The following is a 19,637-nucleotide window of genomic DNA, read 5'->3' as shown; positions in this document are numbered from 1 at the left end:
AGTACTCTTGCCTGGAAAATCCCATGGACAGAGGAGCCTGGTAGGCTGCAGTCCATGGGGTCGCGAAGAGTCGGACACGACTGAGCGACTTCATTTTCACTTTTCACTTTCATTGCATTGGAGAAGGAAATGGCAACCCACTCCAGTGTTCTTGCCTGGAGAATCCCAGGGACGGGGGAGCCTGGTGGGCTGCCATCTATGGGGTCGCACAGAGTCAGACATGACTGAAGCAACTTAGTAGCAGCAGGATAGTCAACAGCACCCAGAGCTCACAGTTTTAAAATCTTTTTCTCACATGAATACAGATCTCCTTCTGCCCAGATCAGTGGGTATGCATATGTGAGTGTGTGTGACTTCCCTGTTTGCTATCTAATAAAGGAGATAAGCTGTGAGTGCAAAAGTAGTAATAAAAGGTAGAACGTGATAAATGCTAGGGATATACAGGAGAGAGGTTTTTACCTGGTGGTACGACCATCATGAGCTAGGGGTATGTTTGAAGAACAGATCATCTGAGGGGAAAAAGAATATGTGAAGGAGAATAACAAGAGATAAAATGAGGCCAGATTCTGGAAAGCCAGAAACCATGCTGAGTATGCACTGAGTGCTCAGTGAAGACACCTGTGTGTTAAGAAGAAAAACTTAGCAGGATGGAGGATACACGGGCAGCAGAAAGCTGGTTAGAAAACAAGTGCAATGGGTAAGGGGAATGGGTATCTGAAATATTTCACAGGCATAGACCTAGAGGACTAGAGAAAGCTGATTTATCAAATCTTAGTGTGGTTGGTTCTCTCCCATTTTCTTTACAACTCATAGACATTGAGTGAGCCTTGCCATGCAAAGAGATGCTTCTTGTCTTTGGGTCCATATCTGTCATCCCTTCATCCTAGTTGTCCTCATCTGTTCATTGTCCCTGCTGAAAGTAAGATCAACATGAATTGTATTACGCTGTTTCCTTTCTGAAATACGATTACATAATTAAAACAATGCCACAGTAAGATTCCTTTTCCCTTGCTATAGACTTTACTGACCCCAAGAGATGCTATTTAAAAAATATCCTTCAGTAGGTCCTGGTCCGTAATAATGCCACATGCAATTTGCTCTGTAGTACATTCTGGCCTGCCTTAAGCATTGATAAATTCTGCCTCAAGATAGTTGGTAGGTTGCCCAGTTCCAAGATAATCTGGTAGGACTGATTCAGTCCTGAAGGAATATGAATAATGACTTACTCATTAATAATTAGATCAGGAGCAAAACACAGCATATTTGCACATGATTGTCTGTACGATCTCCACCCCAAGGCAAATGCCATGAGGAACATCCATGAATATTGCAGTAGAGTCATTTGGTCATCCAGATGTAAGTTCCTGAATCCTGAATTAAGAGGAATAAAAGGTATGAGGAAACACTCTAGTTGCCAAAGAGAAGATCCTCTCTCTGGGAACTGCCAGTTTTGGAAGATGCTAATAGAAGAAATGAAGTGTTAAGTGGACACAGTTCTCCTTTGTCATTTGACACGTAAGACCAAAGCTCTCAATAATTTTTTAATAGTATTCAATGTTAGAAAAAAGAGTAGCCAGTTTTTGTCACCTTTTGCTTATTTGAGTAAATATGGACTAAAGACTAAAATGCTATATTAAAAAGTAAAACAGAAAGCCAAGAATCCTGGCAGACATTACTCATTCAGTGGATTTAAGTTAAAAAAATGCTCCTGATATTTATACCTCTTTACCTCACGGACGGAGGAGCTAAGAGTCGGACACGACTGACTGACTTCACTTCACCCCTTGATTAAGTAGGGATGACAGGAAACCATGGGACCAAGGTGATACAGAGCCAGAGTGTTTTATGTAAAAAATTCTAAGGTTTACACCTTAGTGGTGTTATCTTGTGCATCTTACCTGGTATTGCCTTTGCCCATTTCACTGCTGCAATCACCTGCCGCCCACCTAACATGTTGAGTGCGGTCATGATCCGCCAAGTTGAATCTGGAATAGAGCTGTCATATCCTGCATATAACACCTCGGGTTCAATGACTTCCAGCAGTGACACCAGCGTAGGTGTGAGTTGTGGTAATGTTGCAGGAACTATTGTTTTGTTAGCAGGATTTTCGGAAGTTTCTTGCGAGACTCCTGTAGTGGCCTGCTGAATTCCTTTTATCTTTTTCTTTGTTTTTCGAGCTGTGGGTATATTAATAAAAAATACACAGAAATCAGCTGTAATGGGAAAGTTTGGACAGCGTGGTTTATTCAAGAGGTATTTCAGTTGCTGAAACTAATTTGAAAAAGGAGAAATCTTTTATGTAGCAGTTATGATAAAGTGACACGAAAGAAGAGAAAAAGTTTTTCCTGAAAGCAAAGAATCAAGAGGAACCCATTCATTTAATTTCCTCTACAAACAAGACAGTTACTTCTTCATTATAGTTAAAATTAAATGTCTTACTATGTTAAAACAACATAAACATATCACTTACATATTCTTCCATTAAAGTAATTTCTGTCTCAATTTCACTCCAAAGTAAAAATTTCATTAGTTATACAAGGCAAATTACCATCAACTGAAAGAAAGAATTTAAGTTCGTAATACCAGTAACTGTGGTGGCTTAGGGTGAATCTAAATTGTGGGTGTAATGAAGAGAGGGATACTGTTGATCGTCTTGCACAAAGTCCCCTTCTTATCAAGATAGTAAGAAGATCTTGCACAGGAGATCATGCATGCAGAAAGATCCCCATTTCACCTTTATATTATGTATACTATATGGGATTTAAAATCTTTGTGGCCATTCAGAGAAAACCATTTCTTTATATAAATTACCACTGGGTATAATTTCTTTTATAAGAGATTTTAACTGATGACTCTATAAGCCTAAAGTATCTATTTTCATATCATATATAAAGTAACTTTTATTTCTGACTTAGTTTGGAAAAGTATAATTGAATTAAAACATGGATTCTGTAGATTTTTTTAGCAGACATATTCATATTCTTGAATTTACTTGTTCCATTGACAAATGAAAATATTATTCTTTTCTGGTTATATGTGGGGCCAAAGCAAGCAAATTACGGTATTCTTAAAGAGAAATTACTCAGAGCTCCAAGGAAGGACAAGGAATGTAAGTTGTATGAAAGCAGAATTGTACCTGTCTCAGTTATCAGCTATGCAGACCACTGTGTTAAGGAAAAGTAAATGATAGTCACATTTAAAAATAATTATTATATCTTTTGTCCATAAAATGACAAAGTACAGTTTGCGGAGGACAGATGTGGGGGCAAGAACTATGTATATCCATGTGCAGTGTTGGGGGTTAAAAAAAAAAACCCTGTCGTTTGGTTGGGTAGAATGGTCCCATTTCTTACTGTGCTCTGTGCTCAAACATTTAAGAATTTTTAGTTAACGTTTCAAAACACAGAAATACAATCATGACAGACATGTTCTAATTTATTTTACCATGCTCTATTGAAGACACAGTATGGTGCAGTAGAGAGCATAACTATGAAACCAACATGTTGGAATATAATCCTGGCTCTGCCACTGAGTAGCTGGGTATCTGTGCCCTATTCTCTGGGCCTTTGTTTCCTCTTCTATAAAATGAGGATAATGTCAGTACCTACCTCATAGGATCTGTTGATAATTAAATCAATTAGAATATATAAAATGCATAAAACAGTTCTTGGCACACGGTCACTGTCTCAACTGGTAGTAAAATACAGTTGGAAAATATTCTGAATTCATGTAGTCCAAGTTTATAGAGGAGTGACAAAGTTAAAAATGGAAGAGCTCCTATACATTATCATATCTTACTGACACCCAGACCTCAAAGAGAACATGCATGTCCCAAATAAATACACTGAAACAGTACTTTAAAAACTACTATTAACCATAACTTTAAATTTGTCTAGAATATGTGTTCTTACACTCTACATTAGAGCAGAAGAAAGAATAATGACAAACTGGAGGACTTTAAAGTATTCTCACCTTATCATAAAACTCCTATAAGAGAACACAGGCAAAAGATTTTCTGACAATCATACCCATGTTTTCTTAGGTTAAGTCTCACAAGGCAATAGAAATAAAAAGACAATCTAAAGACAGGAAGAAAATACTTGCAAATGATTCAACAGGGCTTAATTTTCAAAATATACAAAACAGCTCATACAACTTGTCAACAAAAATCAAACAACCCCCCAAAAAAGGGCAGAAGACCTAAAGAGACATTTCTCCAAAGAAGAACTATACAGGTGGCCAATAGGCATGTGAAAAGATGATTAACATTGCTTAGAGCTCCAAATGCAAGTTAAACTTGGTGTGTATATGGGAAAGCATCTAAAGATGTTACTGTTAAGCAGCTGCACTGTATTAGTGATAGGACCAAATGCTGAGTTTGTTCTTTGAATGAACTACTTGGGGAATTAAAGGAAAGCAGTAAAACTGGGGCTGGAGGGCAAAATATATAAACCAGTCACTAAAACCTGGCATGCATTAATACATATTCATTTAAATGGTCAGAGAGAAGGAAGATGAAACTAAAATATGCACAGAGATGTAAGAAATGAGGAATAACTATCTGGTTTTGGTAATAAATTATCCTTGTGGCACTGAATGTCTACGTGAATTTGTAGTCAATCTCTGTAGCTTTGGTAACACCTATAAGAAGATGGGCATTTATCATTTTCTTTAAAGCAATGTTTAACACATTGGCACCCTGTAGGAAAGTTTAAGAACGTAGGCATGCTTGGAAAAAACTGGGCTAAGTGACTGATGTGTCATGAATGTTTGTAAATATGGTGAAGAAAAGACTAATCTTTTTTGCTATCAAAGTAATACGAAGAACAGAATGTTCTTGTGTGGATTGGGGAATTAGACTGTAGTTACAGCCATAAATCTACTTTATGTTTTAAAACATGTACGCAGTGTGTACTGGACAGCCCCAACAGTCTCTTTTCTGTCAGAAGAACCACATGGATTTCATCCTTCCTCTAACAGCACCATATACAAGATTCAGTTCGGTTCAGTCACTCAGTCAGGTCCGACTCTTCGCGACCCCACGGACTGCAGTACGCCAGGCTTCCCTGTCCATCACCAACTCCTGGAGCTTGCTCAAACTCATGTCCATCGAGTCGGTGATGCCATCTAACCATCTCATCCTCTGTCATCCTCTTCTGCTCCTACCTTGAATCTTTCCCAGCATCAGTCCTTCCAGTGACTATTCAGGACTGATTTCCTTTAGGATGGACTGGTTGGATCTCCTTGCAGTCCAAGGGACTCTCAAGAGTCTTCTCCAACACCACAGTTAAAAAGCATCAATTCTTCAGTGCTCAGCTAGCTTTATGGTCCAACTCTCACATCCATACATGATCACTGGAAACACAATAGCCTTGACTAGATGGACCTTTGTTGGCAAAGTAATGTCTCTGCTTTTGAATATGCTGTCTAGGTTGGTCATAACTTTCCTTCCAAGGAGCAAGCGTCTTTTAATTTCCTGGCTGCAGTCACCATCTGCAGTGATTTTGGAGCCCCCCAAAATAAAGCCTCTCACTGTTTCCATATCTATTTCCCATGAAGTGATGGGACCGGATGCCATGATCTTAGTTTTTGGAATATTGAGCTTTAAGCCAACTTTTTCACTGTCCTCTTTCAGTTTCATCAAGAGGCTCTTTAGTTCTTCTTTGCTTTCTGCCATAAGAGTGGTGTCATCAGCATATGAGGTTATTGATATTTCTCCTGACAATCTTGATTCTAGCCTGTGCTTCATTCAGCTGGCATTTCCCATGATGTACTCTGCATAGAAGTTAAATAAGCAGGGTGACAATATACAGTCTTGACGTACTCCTTTCCCGATTTGGAACCAGTCTGTTGGTCCATGTCCAGTTCTAACTGTTGCTTCCTGACCTGCATATTGATTTCTCAGGAGGCAGGTCAGGTGGTCTGGTATTCCCATCTTCTTTAAGAATTTTCCAGTTTGTTGTGATCCACACAAAAGCTTAGGCGTAGTCAATAAAGCAGAAGTAGATGTTCTTCTGGAACTCTCTTGCTTTTTCCATGATCCAGTGGATGTTGGCAATTTGATCTCTGGTTCCTCTGCCTTTTCTAAATCCAGCTTGAACATCAGGAAGTTCACAGTTCATGTATTGCTGAAGCCTGGCTTGGAGAATTTTGAGCATTACTTTACTAGTGTGTTGTTGAGTGCCACTGTGCGGTAGTTTGAGCATTCTTTGGCATTGCCTTTGGGATTGGAATGAAAGCTGACCTTTTTCAGTCCTGTGGCCATTGCTGTGTTTTCCAAATTTGCTGGCATATTGAGTGCAACACTTTCACAGCATCATCTTTTAGGATTTGAAACAGCTCAACTGGAATTCTATCACCTCCACTAGCTTTGTTCATAGATTAGTCTTTGCAAAATTCAAGTCTGATCCTGTGACTGCCCCGATTTTCCATCTAACTCCTACAGAACGTCTCTAGATTTAAAATTCAGCGTTGCTTTTTTTTTTTTGCCTTTTAGGACAGAATCAGGTGACCGACCTCTTGCTCCTGTTTATCTTATAGTGTGTTGTACCATTTTGTGTTGACTCTGCAACCTAACTAGACAGTAAATTGCTTGAGTACAGGCACTATTTTACTGATTTTGAATACAGACACTGTTTTATTCATTTCATGTCTAATGCCTGCTGTGGTGAAAACTTGCTGAACTGCAGTGCACCAGTACCACCTTCAACTAAAGCAAAATTCCAAACTTTCTACCCCAGGGAAAAGATTTCAAATAACATCAATGTTAATTACACTTGTTATATAAACAAGAATATGAAACTCATTCATAACTAGCTTCAGATTTCTTCTTTGCTTGAAAAAACCCATTGAAGGCTTTCTTCACTTTTTCCCCACTGTAGGTTTGAAATAAAATATTGATATATACATGTATATGCAAAGTAAAAGGTAAATAACAGAATAATTCTGAGTTGTTTCTATACTAACCCTAGCAAATAGTTGTGAGTTTGAAAAAAGAAATAAAGACCAAAGTAATGTTTCTTCAAGTATTACAAGTTTGATTATTACATAATTTTCTTTATTCGTGTATAGTTTGGCTATAATGAAGTCAGTCTATGTAGTAAGAGTTGATAACCTTAAGCAGAATATGAAATACTCATTTAATAGACCAGTTAGATCTAATATCTATAGGACATTTCACCCCAAAACAATGAATTTCACCTTTTTCTCAAACGCACATGGAACCTTCTCCAGGATAGATCACGTCCTGGGCCTTGGTAAATTCAAAAAAATAGAAATCATTCCAAGCATCTTTTCTGACCACAATGCAGTAAGATTAGATCTCAATTACAGGAGAAAAACTATTAAAAAATCCAACATATGGAGGCTGAACAACACGCTGCCGAATAACCAACAAATCACAGAAGAAATCAAAATATGCATAGAAATGAATGAAAATGAAAACACAACAACCCAAAACCTGTGGGACACTGTAAAAGCAGAGCTAAGGGGAAAGTTCATAGCAATACAGGCATACCTCAAGAAACAAGAAAAAAGTCAAATAAATAACCTAACCCTACACCTAAAGCAACTAGAAAAGGAAGAAATGAAGAACCCCAGGGTTAGTAGAAGGAAAGAAATCTTAAAAATTAGGGCAGAAATAAATGCAAAAGAAATAAAAGAGACCATAGCAAAAATCAACAAAGCCAAAAGCTGGTTCTTTGAAAGGATAAATAAAATTGACAAACCATTAGCCAGACTCATCAAGAAACATCAAGAAACAAAGGGAGAAAAATCAATAAAATTAGAAATGAAAATGGAGAGATCACAACAGACAACACAGAAATACAAAGGATCATAAAAGACTACTATCAGCAATTATATGCCAATAAAATGGACAACATGGAAAAAACGGACAACTTCTTAGAAAAGTACAACTTTCTAAAAATCCTACTTTTAATTATTGCATCTGCTTACTGATTTTTTCAAAAGTAAAGTGATAAATTTTTATATGGTGCAAAGACAATTCATTTTCAATATTTACATTACCTTCCAGGTTCATTCCAGCTTGAAGGCATTTTCTATAGCGGCATGCTGGGCAGTTTTTTCTTCGAATTTTATCAATGATACAATCATTTCTTCCAGCACAAAGATAATTGTGCTGTCCTACATGGAAAATAAAGGCACTGTTAAAATTTCCCGGGCCTTAAAGGATATTTTTATGGGGAGGCTCTTTGTTGTTGTTTTCGGTGGGACATAGCCAAGGACCAAAAGCACTGATGAAGGCAGGCATACTGTACATCCAATACAAAGTGAGAGATCAATTTAAAGAGTAAAGTCTTTCATATTGTTTAACAAGCATAGTTCATTAAAAAAAAATTACTGCAGTATACATACAGAAAAGTACACAAATCATAAATTTATCACCTAATAAACTTATTAAGAAGCAGAAAGTACCCCACAAACCCTCTTTTTGCCCCTTTCCAGTCACTACCTCTTCCTTGATAAACTGTTCTTTAAACTGTGCTTTAAACAGTTTCTTAACCATTATAGAAGACCTCTGTAATCACTGTTTTATTATGACTTCTAATCTAATGCTTAGCAGGATTAAAGAAAGAGGAAACTGGTTTAAAAATATGGTGAGAGTACCAAAGGGAAAATTACTTTATCATTGCACCACCACATGCAAATAAAGTATGCTTCCCTTCCAAATTTTAAATGAAGTTATTAGTAAAGGCTTAATCTTAAATTGTGTTAAGGTGGCCAACAATTAGGTGAATCACAGACTCAGCAAACTAAACTACTGTATCTGTAACTTAGGGAGATTTTTAAATTATTTCACATGTTTTTAGACACCAGCTACTGATGATTGTTACTGTCTAAAATCTTCTGGGACCCAGTATTAAATGTGTTAAGAGGTAGAAATGCAGTTTTTACCTGTCAAAAAATTTCAAGGGAAATTTAAAAGGGAAAGACAAAAAGTCTTCCTACTTTCCCTCTACCCTCAGTGTACCCTCTCTTGTTGAAGAAAGCTATCTGAGGATTTGCTAGCCTGGCATTAAAACTGAAAGGATCCTTCTACACAAGACCAGCATATCTAAATAGATACACTAGATAGTTAAGAGTCCATGTCCTTACACTAGAGGGGGTGGTATTCGGAAGATTGCAGGACATTTGTCTTCTCAAAAATCATATTCAAAGAAAAGAGAAAAAATAATAATCATCAATTCATAAGGTTGAATATACCTAGTTCTGATATTAGGAAAAGATCCTTTATGTACAGAATACTCTACTTGATTTGGATAAAACTAACTATATTCACTTCTTCCTAACATGTTAAATCACAGGGCTTGTTAAGCATTAGTTTGGGGTAGATGGTTAACTACATCAGTTTCAGTTCTTTGTGAGGAACAGGCCACAGAATTTGACTACTGGTCTACAATTCAGCTTTGTTCCAGAGTTGTTCTCCAGTGCCAAGTGTCTGTACCAGTCATTTCTATTCCTTTCTGTATTGTGTAAGTTTCCTAGCTTCTTTTCTTGGACATGAACTAGAAGCTCTAACCCAATAATTCTATTATACAGAATTAAAGAAGGAACAACAGATAAAATCATAGTTGAAGCAGTTATAATAATGAAAACGTTTTAACCCATAAGACTATCCCTGAATTATTGTTCTTCAGTAAACTAGAAGGGACAATTAAAAAAATGATTGGTAAACACAGAGGAAGTTTTAGTGCTTTATATCTAACCAAAAGCTCAGAATGTGCATGTTAAGCTCATATTTATTTTTTTTGGCTCTGCTGGGTCTTCCTTGCTGTGTGGGCTTTTCTCTAGTTGTGGCAAGCAGGGGCTGCTCTCTAGTGCTTGGGCTTCAGCAGTTGTAGCGCATGGGCTAAGTTGCTCTGTAGCATATGGGATCTTCCCAGATCAGGGATTGAGTCTGCATCTCCTGCATTAACAGGTGGATTCTTTACCACTGACCCACCAAGGAAGCCCTAATAATGTTTTCTTTATCCCAGGTATATCTTCACCACAATTAAGAATCTGAGCTACAGAATCAGGGGGCAATGTACCTTCTTAAGTTCAAATGCTCTATCTGGTTATTAGTATGAAGTTGGACAAGTCTGTGGGTATCTTATCTATAAAAAGAGGAGTTTCAACTAGTGGTCACTATTTACAAGGCATGGATATGTACTCTCTGTCAATACATATGATAAGACAATAAGACATTTCAGTTTGGAGTTTCTGTGTCTTCTACCACTTGGTAAATTTGTTTTCTAACTAGAGAGAGGGCAGATGTCAGGAGAAAAGCCTTCAGGCCAGCTGGGATTTCTCAATATCGTTTTGTTTGTATTGTCCTTATTTTTATAGTAAAAATCAGTTTTTGCACCCATTTATGATAAAAACTCTTCAGAAAGCAGGCATGGAAGGAACATACCTCAACATAATAAAAGCCATATATGATAAACCCACAGCAAACATTATCCTCAATGGTGAAAAATTGAAAGAATTTCCCCTCATATCAGGAATAAGACAAGGGTTCCCTCTCTCACCACTACTATTCAACATAGTTTTGGAAGTTTGGGCCATAGCAGTCAGAGCAGAAAAATAAAGAAAAGGAATCCAGATTGGAAAAGAAGAAGTAAAGCTCTCACTGTTTGCAGATGACATGATCCTCCACAGAGAAAACCCTCAAGGCACCACCAGAAAATTATTAGAGCTAATCAATAAATATAGTAAAGTTGAAGGATATAAAATTACTACACAGAAGTCCCTTGCATTCCATACACTAACAATGAGAAAACAGAATGAGAAATTAAGGAAACAATCCCATTCACCAAGAATAAAATATTAAGAATAAATCTACCTAAAGAAACAAAGGACCTATGTATATAAAACTATAAAACACTGATGAAAGAAATCAAAGATGACACATAGATGGAGAAATATACCATGTTCATGGATCAGAAGAATCAATATAGTGAAAATGGATATACTACCCAAAGCAATCTACAGATTGAATGCAATCCCTACCAAACTACCAATGGTATTTTTCACAGAACTAGAACAAATAATTTCACAATTTGTATGGAAATATAAAAAAAAACCCTCAAATAGCCAAAGCCATCTTGAGAAAGAAGAATGGAACTGGAGGAATCAACCTGCCTGACTTCAGACTATACTACAAAGTTACCGGCATCAAGACAGTATGGTACTGGCACAAAGACAGAAATATAGATCAATGGAAAAAAATAGAAAGCCCAGAAATAAATCCACACACCTGTGGACATCTTATCTTTGACAAACAAGGCAAAAATATACAATGGAGAAAAGACAATCTCTTTTAACAACTGGTGCTGGGAAAGCTGGTCAACTACTGCTAGCAGGATGAAACTAGAACACTTTCTAACACCATACACACAAAAAAACCTCAAAATGGATTAAAGATTTAAATATAAGACCAGGAACTATAAAAACTCCTAAAGGAAAACATAGGCAAAACACTCTTTGACATAAATCACAGCAAGATCCTCTATGACCCACCTCCCAGAGTAAAAATTAAAAAATGGGACCTAATTAAGCTAAAAGCTCTTGTACAATGAAAGAAGCTATAAGCAAGGTGAAAAGACAGCCTTCAGAATGGGAGAAAATAATGGCATAATGAAGCAACTGACAAAGAATTAATCTCAAAAATATACAAGCAGCTCATGCAGCTCAATACCGGAAAAATAAATGACCCAATCAAAAAATGGGCCAAAGAACTAAACAGACATTTCTCCCAAGAAGACGTACAGATGGCTAACTAACACATGAAAAGATGCTCAACATCAGTCATTATCAGAGAAATGCAAATCAAAACCACAATGAGGTACCTACCATCTCACGTTGGTCAGAATGGCTGCTATCAAAGAGTCTACGAACAATAAATGCTGGAGAGGTTGTGAAGAAAAGGGAACTCTCTTACACTGTTAGTGGGAATGCAAACTAGTACAGCTACAATGGAGAACAGTGTGGAGATTTCTTAAAAAATTGGAACTAGAACTGCCATATGACCCAGCAATCCCACTGCTGAGCATACACACTGAGGAAACCAGAACTGAAAGAAGCACATGTACCCCACTGTTGACTGCAGCACTGTTTACAATAGCTAGGACATGGAAGCAACCTATATATCCATCAGCAGACGAATGGATAGGAAAGTTTTGGTACATATACACAATGGAATATTACTCAGCTATTAAAAAGAATGCATTTGAATCAGTTCTAATGAGGTGGGTGAAACTGGAGCCTATTACACAGAGTGAAGTAAGTCAAGAAAGAAAAACACCAATACAGTATATTAATGCATATATATGGAATTTAGAAAGATGGTAATGATGACCCTATATGCAAGACAGCAAGAGACACAGATGTAAAGAACAGACTTCTGGACTCTGTGGGAGAAGGCTAGGGTGGGATGATTTGAGAGAACAGCATTGAAACATGTATAATTACCATATGTGAAATAGATGACCAGTCCAAGTTTGATGCATGAAACTGGGCACTCAAAGCTGGTGCACTGGGACAACCCAGAGGGATGGGATGGGGAACACATGTACACCTGTGGCTGCTTCATGTCAATGTATGACAAAAACCACCACGATACTGTAAAGTAATTAGCCTCTAGCTAAAATAAATAAATGAAAAAAAAACCCAGAATCAAATGCCAAAAACTGATTATTTCTGGTAGAAGTTGTAGCCTGCCTCCAAGCTGACCCTCAGTGGTCTCTGTCTCTTGGTAATCACACTCTGATTACCCTTCCCACACTATACCAGGACTGGCGTGTGACCAACAAAATAGGGCCAAAGTGATTATGTCACATCTGAGATTGAGTAATAAAGAAAATACATTCTCATATTCATCACAGTCTCTCCCTGTGGTTCATTTGTTCTGGGGCATGCCACTTGCTATGTTGAGAGCAGCATTAGAAGAGACCCACATAATGAGGAACTGAAGCTTCCTGCCAAAAGCAGTGCTGATGAGCTGGAAGTAGATTTTGTAGCCCCAGTCAAACCTTCAGATGACTGCAGCTTCCACCAACAGTCTGAATATAACTTCATGAGAGTCCCAGGACTACCCAGCTAATAAGCTGCTCCCAAATTCCTGACTCTTAAGAAAACTGTGTGACATAATTAACATCTGTTGTTTCTAGCCACTAATTTGGGGGGTCATTTGTTACACATCAACAGATAACTAATACAGTAGGGACAGTAAAACTAATACAGTTGTTTTAAATAAATTAAGTTATATAAAAGAGTGATCCAAGAAAAATACTAGGTAGTAAACAGAAGAATGATGCATGGACATGATCAAGAATTAATTAACAGAGTACAGGAAACGAGCCACATAGCAAAAGGTATCATCTAGGGTTTTCTGTCATTTGTACATACTCTGCTGGAAGTACCCAAGTTTCAAATGTGAACTGTGACTGTCAGCTTGAGTGAGACAGCTTGAAAGCTTCAGCTTCTTTGCTGCTCTCAAAACAGTGTCGTATAGTGCAAAGCACACTTGGCAAGGTTGCTAGGAAGCCCTTGGTCTGAATTGCAGCTCTGCTGCCTAGCTGTGTGATCTCAGTAATGTTTATTAACCTCTCTGAGCTCCCGGTTTCTCCATCTGTAAAGCTGGAAAATTAGCATCTACCTCACTGTGCTTCTGCAAGGGTTAAAGGCAGTTGTGAAGAACATTCTTAAAATAGTGCCTAACACATTGTAACACACTTATATGCAGAGTACATCAAGAGAAACGCTGGGCTGGAGGAAGCAAAGCTGGAATCAAGATTGCCGGGAGAAATATCAATAACCTCAGATATGCAGATGACACCACCCTTATGGCAGAAAGTGAAGAGGAACTCAAAAGCCTCTTGATGAAAGTCAAAGAGGAGAGTGAAAAAGTTGGCTTAACGCTCAACATTCAGAAAACTAAGATCACGGCATCCAGTCCCATCACTTCATGGCAAATAGATGGGGAAACAGTGGCTGACTTTTTTTTTTCTGGGCTCCAAAATTACTGCAGATGGTGATTGCAGCCATGAAATTACAGGACGCTTACTCCTTAGAAAGAAAGTTATGACCAACCTAGACAGCATATTAAAAATACTTTGCCAACAAAGGTCCATCTAGTCAAGGCTATGGTTTTCCCAGTGGTCATGTATGGATGTGAGAGTTGGACTGTGAAGAAAGCTGAGTGCCGAAGAATTGATGCTTTTGAACTGTGTTGTTGGAGAAGACTCCTGAGAGTCCCTTGGACTGCAAGGAGATCCAACCAGTCCATTCCAAAGGAGATCAATCCTGGGTGGTCTTTGGAAGGACTGATGTTAAAGCTGAAACTCCAATACTTTGGCCACCTGATGTGAAGAGCTGACTCATTTGAAAAGACCCTGATGCTGGGAAAGATTGAGGGCAGGAGGAGAAGGGGATGACACAGGATGAGATGGTTGGATGGCATCACTGACTCGATGGACATGGGTTTGGGTGAACTCTGGGAGTTGGGTGATGGACAGGGATGCCTGGTGTGCTGCGGTTCATGGGGTCACAAAGAGTCAGACACAACTGAGTGACTGAACTGAACTGAACACATTGTAAGCACTCAATAAACACTATAAATAATTCCCTTGTTATTGCTTTCATCTCAGTATCTAACTAGATTATAAACTGCCAGGAGTTGAGATTTTTATCCTTTCAAGTCAGTGTAGCACTGACGTTAAGAGCCTGTTTGCAGAGAGCTATGCTTGAATCCTAAGTCTGCTGCTTAAGCTGTGAGTGTCAGTTCCCTAGTGTATCAAATATGGATCATAAGAGCATTTAAAAGCTCACAGAGCTGCAAATTTAGTAGTATGACATATATAAAACATAGTAGTTGGGTGTGCTAGTCACTCAGTTGTGCCTCTTTGCTACCCCATGGACTGTCACCTGCCAGGCTCCTCTGTCTATGGGATTTCCCAGACAAGAATACTGGAGTGGGTTGCCATTCCCTTCTCCAGGGGATCTTTCTGACCCAGGGAAGTATGACATACGTAAAACATAGTACTTGGTAAATTATTAATAAAAGTAGCATGTGTCTGTCTCCATTATGACCCACCACAAAGATTATATGCAATTTGTGCAACAGGAGCATAAGAAGAAGGGACTCAGTGAAAAAAGACCACTGGACTAATATACATCTGAAGAAATGAAGCTATCCAAATTCTTTTTTGTACACAGAAAGTAACTTCCAGAATAATGAGTAAAATTCAAAATCTCAATCCTTGATCTGGCTTGTATGGATAAGTAAAACTTGTACAAATGTCCTAAAAATATTTAACTTTTGGATCTTTATGATACTATGTCTGGTGGATAAACTATAATTTCTGGCAAGTATTAAAAATGGAATGAATGTAGTGTAATGAAAATCACACAAGCTTCATCTTTGTAACTGTTCAAGAAAGTGCTCTAAAATCTGTATATGGGCTTAAAACAGATTCCCATCATGTCTAGGAAGGGAAAAGTAGATCTGCTGTGAGTTAGGTTAGCAAGTGATTACAGAATTTTAGAGCTGGAAGGGACTCTGGAGAAAATTTAAATCCAAATAAAGGATTTACTTAGGGCTTCCCTGGTGGCTCAGATGGGAAAAAATCTACCTGCAATTCAGGAGACCCACGTTCAACCCCTGGCTTGGGAAGATCTGCTACAAATTAGGTTAGCAAATGATTACAGAATTTTAGAGCTGGAAGGGACCACGGAGAAAATTTAAATCCAAATAAAGGATTTACTTAACACAGTTTACATTTTAACCTTTTCTTATTTATCATGTAATCTAGCTATCTCATATTTAACTGAAATACATATATATATTTTGCAAGAGCATAGCTAATATTCACATATTCATAGCTAAAAGCACATGTAGGAATTTAATTCTAAAGCAGAGAATTTAATCCTAAAGCCTAAGGAACATATGGCCTGCAGTGATGTCTTATTTGTAATATATTTGGCTTTTCTTACTTGTAATATATTTAGCTTTTCTTTTCTTTTTAAATTGCATTTGGACGCTTTTAGGTAAGGCATGCTTGCACCCTCTAATATCAGTGACTGCCCTTCTTCACTCTTTTGGTATTGTATTTGGCCAGAACGACACATACTCAATCCCTGTAGGCACTGGAACTGGAATTTGTAGCCCCGTTTAAAAGAAATAATTTTAGTTAAAATGAGGGAGAATGAAAAAAAAATTTTTTTAATACCTGTATTTCTTTTAAGGCTCCATTGTCTCATTCTGAATTTCACTTTCAGAATTAAATCTGTCAATATTACTTATTATATACAGGAATGCTGTAACACTGTTATCACATTTACACCATGGACAGAACTAATCAGTGAAGAAAGTGCTGAATAAAGTAAAGTGAGGATAAGAAGACGCTGTAACATCTACTTTGTCAGTAGCACTGCATTAATTAGGGATGAGCTTGCTTAATGACTCTACTCAGTTGTTGGGTGATAACCAAGCTGGTTAAAGCCTGAATTCCCGTGCTCTCTATGGAATAACATAAGTAATTTTATAGTTTGCTAATGTATTAAAAGCAATCCAAACAAAAGAAAATGACTCATCTAACCCTTAAGCATATGCAAACACAACTGAAGCCAAATAATAATACTTCATGTACTGTAGATAATTATATATTTTTTAAATTAATATATTTATTCAATCAGAGCTTTAGGTAATCCGTTCAAGCCACAACTGCCTTCTAACTGCTTTACAAATAACTACTTTACACAACAGTTTTTCCCAAGAGGATTCACTGGTAATATTTAGTGTGACTTCAGTAATTTGCTTATGGAATGAATTTAACATTTAAGGAGGTGACAGGCAGACTGAGTCTGTAACAAGGGTAAACATTATATGAATATAGTATTTGTCAAGAGAAATCACTTTCTTTTAAACACTTTTCCTGACTTCCCCAGGCAGTTTGTCACTTGCTCCTCTGTGTTATAATCTCTGTACCTTTTAACTATGAACTCATCTTTCACTTCCAAGTAGACTGTGACCTCCCAGAGGACAGTGGGAGGTCCTTACATCACATTTATATCACATAGCACAGCCCTGGCTATTAGAAAACAAAACACTTTTCCCCCTCATTATCACTCATTTTTGCCAGAGTAGAATAGTTGGTGGCTCTAAAACTAGCTAACTATGAGCACTAGTTACTGCCGAAACCTAAAACCATCATTTCACACGCATAGCACTTTCTTATGGTTATTTTCCATTCTCTGACCATACTCCCTCCCTTCAATTTTTACTTGTCTGTTTTATCTTAGTTTGCTTTTAAAAGTATCTTTTCCCACTACAAGAGTTAGGAGCCACCCTCCTCTCCCTGATTTTAATGACTTCTAGTGTTAACAGGCTTTGCATACAGAATCCAGTCTGAGAAAAAGGAACCAAATAGAGGAAAAATAAAACTCTTCAAAACACACACTACCTTCCACTGCTCTTTTGAAGAATACTTTACAGCTTCCACAAGTCAAGACCCCATAATGACATCCTGAAGCTTCATCAGAGCAGACTAGGCAGAGTTTGGGAGGTGGTCCCGTAGCTGCTGAGGAACTGGATGGAGGAGAGCTTACGTCTGGTCTCATTCCAGGGCTAGAGAAGGAAGAAAGTAGTGTTAGGATTTAATTATCATGACTGTCAGAGAAGTATCAAAATACAGTTCTCTTACCTTTTCACTCCACAGTAAACATATTCACACTGAACGTATGTATTTCAAATACTGGCAAGCATTAAAAAAATCCTACCTAGACATAGTCAAATGTTTTATTCTTCTATACAAAATTAAGAGTGAGGTCATTTATTTTTAAGTATCCCTTAGAAGTTCCCTGGAGGTCTAGTGGTTAGGATTTGGCACTTTCATTTCCACAGTCCCAGGTTCAATCCCTGGTCAAAACTGAAATCCCACAAGTCACGCAGCATGGCCAAAAAAAAAACCCACAAAAAAACAAAACAAAAAAACATCCTTTAAGAAGAATGGTGAAATTGTGCTTTGCTTAGATATAATTTTTAGTTGCTTAGCATCTGTTTACAATCATCTTTAAAGGAATAATTGTGTAATTACCACCATGATCAAGAGATACAGTATTACCCATCTTCCCCCCAAAGATTCCACCTATATAAGAAATTTCTCTCTGCAATATTCTTAATCTGCGTATTCTCTAAAAGAGATAATATTTAGGAATAAACTTTGGGTGTTAGTTGTCTCTTTATTAATGCAACTAATAACATGATTAAATATCAATTATAAATATGCTTAAACTAATTCACAGAACAAACTAACTTAAGAAATTGGGTTGTCAACATGGTTACAAATTATATTTATTAAGTAACATCTTTTTCTTCTGTTTTAGGAATCAAAGTTAAAAGTTAATTGTAAAGTAATAATTTGTTACTTTAAGCAGTTAAGCTGATAAACTCCAAGTTCAGTCACTCAGTTGTGTCCGACTCTTTGTGAACCCATGAATCATAGAACGCCAGGCCTGCTGGTCCATCACCAACTCTTGGAGTTCACTCAAACTCATGTCCATCGAGTCAGTGATGCCATCCAGCCATCTCATCCACTGTCGTCCCCTTCTCCTCCTGCCCCCAATCCCTCCCAGCATCAGAGTCTTTTCCCATGAGTCAACTCTTCGCATGAGGTGGCCAAAGTACTGGAGTTTCAGCTTTAGCATCAGTCCTTCCAAAGAACACCCAGGACTGATTTCCTTTAGAATGGACTGGTTGGATCTCCTTGCAGTCCAAGGGACTCTCAAGAGTCTTCTCCAACACCACAGTTCAAAAGCATCAATTCTTCAGTGCTCAGCTTTCCTCACAGTCCAACTCTCACATCCATACATGACCACCGGAAGAAACATAGCTTTGACTAGACAGACCTTTGTTGGCAAAGTAATGTCTCTGCTTTTTAATATGCTGTCTAGGTTGGTCATGATTTTCCTTCCAAGGAGTAAGCGTCTTTTAAATTCATGGCTGCAGTCACCATCGGCAGTGATTTTGGAGCCCCCAAAAATAGTCTGCCACTGTATCCACTGTTTCCCCATCTATTTCCCATGAAGTGATGGGACTAGATGCCATGATCTTAGTTTTCTGAATGTTGAGCTTTAAGCCAACTTTTTCACTCTCCTCTTTCACTTTCATCAAGAGGCTTTTTAGTTCCTCTTCACTTTCTGCCATAAAGGTGGTGTCATCTGCATATCTGAGGTTATTGATATGTCTCCCAGCAATCTGGATTCCAGCTTGTGCTTCTTCCAGCCCAGCATTTCTCATGATGTACTCTGCATAGAAGTTAAATAAGCAGGGTGACAATATACAGTTTTGATGTACTCCTTTTCCTATTTGGAACCAGTCTATTGTTCCATGTCCAGTTCTAAGTGTTGCTTCCTGACCTGCATATAGGTTTCTCAAGAGGCAGGTCAGGTGGTCTGGTATTCCCATCTCTTTCAGAATTTTCCACAGTTTACTGTGATTCACACAGTCAAAGGCTTTGGCATAGTCAAAGCAGAAATAGATGTTTTTCTGGAACTCTCTTGCTTTTTCCATGATCCAGCAGATGTTGGCAATCTGATCTCTGGTTCCTCTGCCTTTTCTAAAACCAGCTTGAACA

At 37.9% G+C, this 19,637-nt stretch overlaps 1 protein-coding gene across 10 annotated transcripts in view; it reads right to left on the bottom strand.

The window, feature by feature from the left end:
* NR3C1 (nuclear receptor subfamily 3 group C member 1) overlaps window positions 1-19,637 on the bottom strand; it is a 119,407-nt gene that overhangs the window by 18,130 nt on the left and 81,640 nt on the right. For 7 of the 10 annotated variants that reach the window (XM_044947527.2, XM_044947530.2, XM_044947526.2 and 4 more), the window contains exons 3-6: window positions 17,463-17,629; window positions 8,029-8,145; window positions 1,899-2,177; window positions 1,227-1,371 (exon numbers count right to left, since the gene is read on the bottom strand). In XM_044947527.2, the coding sequence (XP_044803462.1) occupies window positions 1,227-1,371; window positions 1,899-2,177; window positions 8,029-8,145; window positions 17,463-17,629 (708 nt within the window). Of the gene's footprint in view, window positions 1-157; window positions 914-1,226; window positions 1,372-1,898; window positions 2,178-8,028; window positions 8,146-17,462; window positions 17,630-19,637 lie in introns of those variants that run through there. The other 3 variants (XR_006553339.2, XM_044947533.2, XM_006047239.4) reach the window with 3 other exon arrangements.

This window comes from Bubalus bubalis, chromosome 9, assembly GCF_019923935.1.
Source record: "Bubalus bubalis isolate 160015118507 breed Murrah chromosome 9, NDDB_SH_1, whole genome shotgun sequence".
Classification (NCBI taxonomy): Eukaryota; Metazoa; Chordata; class Mammalia; order Artiodactyla; family Bovidae; genus Bubalus; species Bubalus bubalis.
This window is presented reverse-complemented; position numbering and strand designations above follow the sequence as displayed.